General features: G+C 45.0%; 1 protein-coding gene across 3 annotated transcripts in view; it reads right to left on the reverse strand.

The window, feature by feature from the left end:
- The window catches only part of SARDH (sarcosine dehydrogenase), an 82,256-nt gene that overhangs the window by 69,745 nt on the left and 2,835 nt on the right, over positions 1-9,676 (reverse strand). The window contains exons 1-5 of one of the 3 annotated variants that reach the window (XM_073541157.1): positions 8,857-8,971; positions 5,929-6,241; positions 5,294-5,472; positions 3,302-3,481; positions 2,787-2,910 (exon numbers count right to left, since the gene is read on the reverse strand). In XM_073541157.1, the coding sequence (XP_073397258.1) occupies positions 2,787-2,910; positions 3,302-3,481; positions 5,294-5,472; positions 5,929-6,241 (796 nt within the window). In that variant the 5' untranslated portion in view covers positions 8,857-8,971. Of the gene's footprint in view, positions 1-2,786; positions 2,911-3,301; positions 3,482-5,293; positions 5,473-5,928; positions 6,242-6,692; positions 6,840-8,856; positions 8,972-9,676 lie in introns of those variants that run through there. The other 2 variants (XM_073541156.1, XM_073541158.1) reach the window with 2 other exon arrangements.

The raw sequence follows: 9,676 nt of genomic DNA on the forward strand, positions 1-9,676 counted from the left end.
CCCTCAGGGGCGCCACAGAAGGAAAGAGAGAGAGAGAAGGAAAGAGAGAGAGAAGGAAAGAGAGAGAGAGAGAAGGAAAGAGAGAGTGAGAGAAGGAAAGAGAGAGTGAGAGAAGGAAAGAGAGAGTGAGAGAAGGAAAGAGAGAGTGAGAGAAGGAAAGAGAGAGTGAGAGAAGGAAAGTGAGAGTGAGAGAAGGAAAGAGAGAGAAGGAAAGAGAGAGTGAGAGAGAGAGAGAAGGAAAGAGAGAGTGAGAGAAGGAAAGAGAGAGTGAGAGAAGGAAAGAGAGGGAGAAGGAAAGAGAGAAGGAAAGAGAAAAGGAAAGAGAGAGAGAAGGAAAGAGAGAGAGAGAAGGAAAGAGAGAGAGAGAGAAGGAAAGAGAGGAAAGAGAGAGAGAAGGAGAGAGAGAGAGAGAGAGAGAAGGAAAGAGAAAGAGAGAAGAAAAGAGAGAGAAGGAAAGAGAGAGAGAGAGAAGGAAAGAGAGAGAGAAGGAAAGAGAGAGAGAAGGAAAGAGAGAGAGAAAAAGAGAGAGAAGGAAAGAGAGAGAAAAAGAGAGAGAAGGAAAGAGAGAGACAGAGAGAAGTAAAGAGAGAGAGAAGGAAAAAGAGAGAGAAGGAAAGAGAGGGAAAGAAGGAAAGAGAGGGAAAGAAGGAAAGAAAGAGAAAGAAGGAAAGAAAGAAGAAAAGAGCGAGAGAAGGAAAGAGAGAGAAGAAAATAGAGCGAGAGAAAAAAAGAGCAAGAGAAGGAAACAGAGCGAGAGAAGGAAAGAGTGCGAGACAAGGAAAGAGAGAGAAGGAAAGAAAGCGAGAGAAGGAAAGAAAGAGAGAGGGAAAAAGAGGAGAGAGAGAACGTAAGATAGAGAGAACGAAATTGAAAGAAGAAAAGAGAGAACTACATAGATGCAAAGATAGAAAAATAGATATGAGACTGGTAGACAGACAGCCCATGTGAACAGAGGCAATGCTTCAGCTCAGTACAGCAGAGCCTTTGTCGAGCGTCCTTTTAAAAGATAATTAGATACAAAGATAGATCGCTACTAGGGATAAGCAGACACGTGGAAGTTCAGCTTTGGACGAACTTGAGAATAAAGTTTGGTTAGGGTACCAGATCTTAACCCCGGACCCAAATCCTATATAAGTCAATAGGGACCTGGTGCTGTAAAATGGCTATAAAATGGTCGTAGTAAGGGCTAGAGCGCAGCAAAAGGAAGCAAAATGGGGCTAAGAGCTGGACAATTGCCCTGCAAGCAAAGGTGGATAGGAAAATGAATTAAAATATAGAAAAAAAAATAAGAAAAATCTTGAACCAGGAGGCAGAGGTCCAAGTGGAGGAGTGGAGCAGTGCCTTGCTTGTGTGTTTTACTGCACTTGTTAATAAACAAATTAATGGAAAAACAATGTGGTGTCTACCCTATTTTTATAACCAGCAAAGGGAAAGCAGATAGCTGTGAGCTGGTATTATTATGCTCGTTCTCACAATGGCAGCGTGAGTGTCAGACTGATGAGCGGTGACGTCACCGCTAGTCATAGGCGAGTACCATTGTTGCTTGGGTGTCCTCCGAGTATTTTGGCGTGCTCGGAGATTTAGTTTCTGTCGACACAGCTGCATGATTTGCGGCTGCTAGACAGGCTGAATACATGTGGGGATTCCCTAGCAAACAGGCATTCCTCACATGCATTTAGTCTGTCCAGCAGCCACAAATCATGCAGCTGGGTCGACAAACACTAAATCTCCGAGCACGCCAAAATACTCGGAGATCACCCGAGCAACGAGTATACTCGCTCATCACTAGTCACCGCTCATCAGTCCGGCACTCGCACTGCCATTGTGAAAACAGGCCGCTGTGAAGGGAGGTAACCTAACAAACGTCACCTCAGCTCACAGCAGCCGAGCCTCACAGAGCACAGTGTCAGAACCGGCAGTGGCTGCTGCACCAGTCTATGAAGCTGCATTTTCTGAATGGGACTCCATAGACTGGATGAATGAGACATGCATCGTCGTGGACCCCCATTTGGATTGCGGCAGACGCCTGTGGAATATTATTTTTTTAATAAGAAACTGGTAAAAGAGGGAACTTGTAGGGGACTGATTTTTGCAAATAAAGGAGTTTTCTGTGTGTGTTTATTTCTTTTGACTATGGGGTTAGTAATGGGGGTGTCTGACAAATGCCTCTCCATTACTAATCCCTGGGCTTAATGTCAGCAGACGTTACATAGCTGACATCAACCCCAAAACCATTACCCCGATTGTCACTGCACCAGGGCAATCGGGAAGAGCTAAGTCTAAGCACCAGAATTGGCGCATCTAATGGATGTGCGATTTCTGGGGTGGCTGAGGGCTGGTCTTATTAGGCTGGGAAGGGGCCAATATCCACGGCTCTTTCCAGCCTATTAATAAAAGAGCTATCTGATTTGCCTTATCTGGTTCTTAAAAATAGGGGGGACCGCCAAGTCATTTTTTTAATAACCAGCAAAGGAAAAGCAGACAGCTGCAGGCTGGTATTGATAGGTTGGGAAGGTGCATGGTTTTTGGCCCCTTCCCAGCATAATAAGCAGCATAATAAGACCAGCTCACAGCTGTCTGTTTCCCCTTGGCTGGTTCTAAAAATAAGGGGGACTACACGTCGAGCTGGGTCACGTGCTGCGCCGGCCAATCAAAGACATGCCAGTACTTGCCTACTTGCTACATAGCAATAAAGATACAGAGATACATGGATAGATAAAAAGATAAATATAAGATAGATATAATATAGATAGATAGCTTTATTGCAGTAGATATATATTTGTTACCAGCACAGTTCACCACACAGGGGGTCTTCACAGTGCCATATTCAGTTTCCACAGCAACAACCCTCTTGACCCCAAAGTCATCAGTCTTTACTTGGATGCCAGTGACAGGACAGTTCTCTATGACCTGTGTGGGACAAGAAGTGATGCATCAGTCCCTCAGCCATTTATCATGTTCCTCCACATCCAGAGATAGACCAACAATTAGGCAAAATGAAGAAACCGATTGGTAGAAAAAGATATAGTATATACTATATATGAAGGAACGAGCCCGTCACTCTCCAATGTCGTCTCAGTTATTGTTGCTATCCCACCTTCCCCCATTACACTCAGAGGGATATGGGAAGCTGAGATTCGCAGTTTCATTTGCGGCCTCACAGAAGGTATCATGAAGGGAAGTCACTAACAGTTTTCGTTCTGTGTCTAATATTATAAAGGCGCTGATTAATCATAGGAGGCTCTACAGTGTGAGGACCCTATCAAGCAGCCCCTCATATCTCAACCCTCACTCCTGTTACCTGAGCTCCCCTGGCAGTAGAAGCCCTTGCTAAGGTTGTACAAGTGCCGGCAGGGTCCATAGTACCGTCCTTAGGGACGTAGAGGGTGCCGTACAGATCCTCAACGTTCATGAGCGGATATAAATCCTTGGTTTCAGCAGGGGACAGGACGTACGATTCCACACCATAAACCTTTCCCAACTATTGAGATAAAAAGGCAAAATCATCATCAATGGAGCGAGTGTACGGTATTTTTTTAGTAATTATATTTAAAGGTATAAGATTAGAAACAGCGCCACACTTTTCTTCAGGCTACATCTGGTATTGCAGCTCAGCCTCAAAATGAATGATGCCAAGCTGCAATACCTAACACAACCCATAAAAAATTGGCTTACGTAAAGATTACATATGACTAAAAGGAGGCATTTAGTGGGTCCAGTTAGTATTTTAAGATGCACTGGGCACTATTAGTTAAAGGGGATGTCTACTTTAAGATGCTTCAGCTATAAAAGGTGACCACAAATTGTCCTGCTGCTGAGAACTCTAACAATCAGATGAACTCAGAAAGAAGTGTTAAAATTCCCTGCAGCACCCCCTACAGGGCAAAGAAAGCATTGCACAGCTTTTTGGGGGGTTTTTTGCAGGCCAATTATGATCCAACTCACAGATCAAAATCTGCTTTTCATGTTAATGGGTCCGTGAAAAAAAAAAATAGACAGCACACAGATGCAATCTGCATGTCATATATGTGCTTTCCAATTTTTACTGCCCAATGGGTGGAAACTTAGCAACTCTTTTTTTTCCATAGAATAAAACTGGATACCAGATGAATAAAAAAAATGGAAACAGAGACCAAAAAAAACTTGATAAAAATCACTGATATGAAAAGAAAAAAAGAAAATATCGATCCATTTGTCACACTACCCCAAAAAATTATGTGTAAATGAGGCCTAAGAGATTAATTGTGGATGCTAAATGGTGAAGTTATACAGCTATAAAAGGTGCAGGGCTTCTGTAAACCGTGCCCAAAAATGGATGATCAGTTTGATGCTCCTCATAGGTGGAGTTATGCTGCTCATGGGTGGGACTTAAACATCCCTATTCAGCAATGTACAATCAATTCTGTAACAGGCTGTTTGAAAATGAGTTTTCTATCCCAGATGACTCTTCTACATGATCAGTGACGGGAAGGCGGTATTATGTAATGGAACTGTAGAAAATAAATTAATAACACACTCATTACTAAGAAGCAATTAGCAAACGCATTAAACCAGTGATCACAGCTTTGCAGTCTGTGAAGTTAGCGTGAAAACCATTAGGGGAGATACTGAATCTGCATGCTACAGAGGAAAAACAATTCTGTTTGGAAATATCGCGGTTGCAGTTTTGCTGCAATTTTTTTTTTCTTTAAAAAAAAAGGACATTGAAAACCGAAGTGAAAGTGTAACAAAAAGCTTTATGTGCAGGGGCGACCACAGGTGGAGGAACACAAGACTGATGAGTCATTCAGCAGATTAGTAACCTAATGGCCCGCTGGCCTTAATGATGCTACATCTGGGCCAGCTGCATCGCATGGTATGGCAGGAAGGGTCTGCGCAGTCACCTGTCACCCCTGATTCCACTCATCCTCATGGAAAACAACGATGATTGGCTGAAAGAAAATCACTATGAGGTGCACAGATTTCAGTCCCACCCAGACCTTGTAGGAAGACATTAGGATAATAAATGTGAGGCCCATCACAGATTTTGGTGGGTTTCTCGCTCCTTTTGCAACCCATTAATCAGGACGTAAAAGAAAGTTATGTTGGGTCTGACCTCTGAGACCCTTAACCAACACCTAGGGGCACCAAGTCCTGGTTTTAGCCAAATAACAGGACAAGGATGCACTGTCATCCCCATGAGGGTAAATGGGACCATCAGCTGGATGAGCACCATGGGGCTCACAGCTTTCAGTTATCAGACTGAGGCTTATCTGTTGTACATACAGTACACTCGGGGTTACACCGCTCTTACAGACATTAGTCTTTTATATTCATCCAGACGCTGCTTGTTGGATGCGATGAAGAGACCTCCATTCTCGATCCATCCAGTGTGCAGACCTGTCTCCTGCTCCAGGTCTTGGCTGACGACATTACGAGTGTGGGCCAACAGTTCAACCTCCACATCACTGGGCCGCAGCTGCCACAAAAGCCCTGGAAGGGGAGATAAGTGTCATGTCATTCATTATAAGGTTTCCTTACTGTAGGGCATCGATAGGCCTCCAGCTAATGCCCACATCTCAAAGCCATACATCGCACCTGTAGATTTCATGGGGCAGTTAGGGAACTGAAGATCCAAGGGCCCTTAATACAAAATCTCCAACAAGGACCCAACAAACATGGGTCTTTAATAATATTGGTCTTCACATATTGGCCAAAGTGACATTTTTGCCTCCCCCCATAGAAGATATTACCATAATACCATAATACATTACTGTACACCGCACCATATGGTGGTGCTCAGTGTGCCTATGTCTCTGTAGTATGAGGCCACAGCGTCTTTGTGCTGCCCTATAGGCATCTTGTCTATACAGGAGAGAAAAAGTCCAACACAAATCCACCTACTGATTACTCTGCAAACCTGTGATCTTGCAATTTTGCCCTTTTTACCTGCCGTATGCCATGTCGTCCCAGAAGTAAGCCGGTCTCTTTCCAGCAACACGACATTCTTCATGCCCATCTTGGCTAAATGGTAAGTGGTTTGGCATCCCAAACTGCCCCCACCAATCACCACCACGTCTGCAGTTTCAGGCAGGGGCTTGGTTGGACCTTTGGTAGCAGAACCTTCCTCTTTTAGCGTCGTGACATAGGGTACGCTCTTCTCTGTCGTGTGACCAGTGGCAGTGCTGAGACCACGGTAGCCATATCTGTAGCCAGCCCTGGTGGCCAAGTGGACCAATCTGCTTAGGTATCTCATGGTCATCTGGAACAAATGGACAAGTCAATCAGCGGACTCAACAAGCCATACATGTCCTGGACTGTGACGTCCTGATAGAAGTCCTTGTAGGACACCTCATCAGGGCTGAGCATTGGAGTAGTAGCGTGGGCGACACATGGAGTCGCCCGCCTTCCTGGAAGCGTAACATCTGCCCCAGGCATCGTCACGTGACCCTGACACATTCCATCTGCTCGTCTTCTATAATGACAATCTGCTCCTAAAGCGTCAAGTATCCGATTAACCCTTTACTAAGTTGGACTTAGTTAATGTACATCCACACAAAATAATTATGCCCCCCGAAGCTCTGCTTGTTCGGATTGGCTTCCGTTTATAAGCGCAAGCCCAGCAAAATATCTACAGGACGTCAGTGCAAGAATTCCAGAAAGGACAGAACGATTCCAAGTCCAATATTTGCCCCGTACGTCCTCCCGTTTACCGTATGCAGGTTCACTGATCCTCGTCACTACGTCCACATGTGCTCAGTGTTTGGCAGGAGGTGTGTGAGGGGTGTGCCAGGACACGTCCCCCTCCATTCCCTTCCCCCCTACCACATGTTTCCCCAAAGGAGTCTGCACTGAAATACACAAGAGAAACTGATCCGTTTACTGCATTTTTAATGCGTTTTTCTTTACAGTACGGATTTCATAGCTCAAGCTTAATGTGGGTTTGTTTTGTGCAGAAACATCGTAATTTTGCACTTAAAAAACACAATTGCGATCTTTACATGCATTTTTTAAGACCTTTGATTTAAGGGGACTGAAAAGAGCACCAATTCTGCAGAAAAATGGCCGTGAGAAATGAAAGCGTCTGGGTCCTCTCTCCTTCTGTACTTGTGTGTGTCTTGTATTGCTGATGTTTATTGTACTTGTCTATATTTGCCCCTTTTCACATGTAAAGTGCCAGGGAATAAATGGCGCTATAAAAATGTATAATAATAATAATAACAGCTCAAAATAATAATGCCATAGTGTTGCCGTCATTTAGCCTATGGTCAGTGGCTCCGTTGGGGCTTACGTCTGAAGTCCTGAAAGACAAGGCTCTGACGTATACGCTGACAGGGGCCATACGGAGGCAGACGTAGTCACTGTGTGCTCTGTCGGCCATTCATTTTGGCACAATACGACATAATGTCATCGACTGCGATCTGGTGCTTATTCTGCCAAAATTGCTGTCCAACAGCGCACACAGTGACTCCATCTTCATCATGTAAGCCAATGGCCCCTGCTGGTGCAAGCAGCTGTATCCCATTACTACAGGGCTTCAGACGCAAGCTCCGACGGAGCCACGGATGTGAGGGTCAAAAGCAATGCGAACACAGCCTAAGGGTTCTTTTACACTTGCCGTGTTTTTGCGGCCCCAATAGATTTCTATGGAGCTGCAAAAATGGCCCGCAAAAATTCATTGGAGCACCGTGCAGCGTATGGCCCTGAGGGCCATATATACGGCTGTGAAAAAATATCGAGCTTGCTCGATATTTTTCACGGCTTACGGACGGACACGGCTGCAATAGATTTCAATGGTGCTGCAAAACAACGGTAGCTTATTTTTGCGGTACACCGTATTTGCAGAACGCCGTATTTTTTTCCCACCCATTTGTCAAAACAGGGAAAAACGGCGATCCAAGGTGGTTTTTTGCAGGCCGCAAAAAACACGGGAAATGTAAAAGAACCCTTAGGTGCACAAACAATGCCATAAAATGTGGAAATAAACCGTGCAGTAAATTGCGCTAATAACAGTCCTATAAAGTAGGCAAATAACCCAATTGAGAAAGCGAACGGCATTCACATAAAGGGGGAGACTCACGGTGCAAATCTGTGGCCCCGCCTTTAGTAATGGTCATTGTTTTTCCTTTTGTGACTGTACTGGACCTAAACCCACCCCTAGGGCCCGCTGTGTAGCCCCCACCATGTTCTAACATCTCCCTCCAGTCCCCATGCTGTATTATGTGGCTCAGGGACCCCTGTCCCCGGAGCCTACGCTAACGCCATGTGCACACCACAGGTATCAGACACTGGTGTACCACAATCAGTTTTTAAGCAAAAGCCAATTCAGAAAAAAAATTTTTTTTTGGACATCACTTGTGCTTTTTTTGTTTAAAAAAATCCATATATATCATAGTGGCAGCTTCCAAGCAGAAGCCGTCAGAATAACAGACCGGCCATGGTGAGAAACCATACTCGGACAGCTCGGCTATGTGGCACCATGCATGCTCCATACTGATCGTCTATGAGGGGCCCCCAGACCCAAAATCTGCTGATTACGCCGTGTGGACATATCACTGGGGCAACCTCTGCAGCCGCACAGGGCCCCAAGAAGTAAAGGGGGGCCCAATTCAACTTTCAAAGCAGGTGAAATTGAGCATTATGATGAGTTATTAGACTGCAAAGGGCCCAAAAATTGTTCGTGCACGGGGGGCCTTCTATTGACCGTGTCCACCAGCGGTCAGGGGACAGTCGTACGTGCTGTACTAGAAATGTACTTTATTTCTTAAGTTTCCCAGCACAGAGTCCCCGGCACGAGGCGACGTTACCAGGGACACAGAGCTAGCCCAGTCCCAATTTGCGGATATACCCCATGTCCTCAGCCCTGGGTTCACGTACCGTCTGAGTCGACAGCAGCTGAGCTAAAAGAGAACTTGGATGTGGCTATTATTGGTCTACGTGGGCTTCCTATACAACGCCTTCCAGCGAAGGGTTAAACTGGGTCTCCTCCCTCAACCCTCCCCATGAGAGAGTCAACAAGAGCCTGCACTGCAGAAAGCATGGCAGCCGCCTGTGCACTGAGACACATGGCAGATCGTGCCCGGATATCTGCCCGCAGACGGGGCACGACTGCGCTTTCTGCCCCGGTTACATTCACACATGCAGTTTTGTTTAGACGAATCCGGAAGTAGCGCTAGCATTCCTCCCTCCTTTGTCCTGAAATAATTACTTCTCACAGCTGAGGGTTTGTGATAATTGTACGCAGTCTGGACAATCCTAAGTAAGGCTATGTTCACACATTGCATTTTTGCAGCATTGTTTTTTATGGAAATTTTCAGCTGTGTTTCACAGTACCAGCAAAGTTTATGAGATTTCAGAAATTTCATGCACACACCTTGTTTTTTTCCTGTTTTGTCAAAGAGCTTGTTTTTCGCAAAATGCAGCATGTCACTTCTTTCAGTGTTTTTCACCAATGAAAGCAATGGATTGTGCAAAAAAAGCTGCAAAAAATACAGGTATCAAATCTGCAACATGTGCACAGGCCCTAGGTGGCTACATTAAGACACATTTTGCAATTTCACTAATACATTGTAACTGGCAAGACAGAGATTTGTACAGATGATTCCATTGTAACAAATTCTCAGCTGTGAAAATAAAAGGTGTACTCCCAACTTAAACTAGTTGTTTGGAGGCCCTCCTCCCTTCCACATTGGGATGT

The sequence above is a fragment of the Dendrobates tinctorius genome, unplaced genomic scaffold (genome assembly GCF_039654945.1).
Source record: "Dendrobates tinctorius isolate UK_male_01 unplaced genomic scaffold, ASM3965494v1 ptg000120l, whole genome shotgun sequence".
Classification (NCBI taxonomy): Eukaryota; Metazoa; Chordata; class Amphibia; order Anura; family Dendrobatidae; genus Dendrobates; species Dendrobates tinctorius.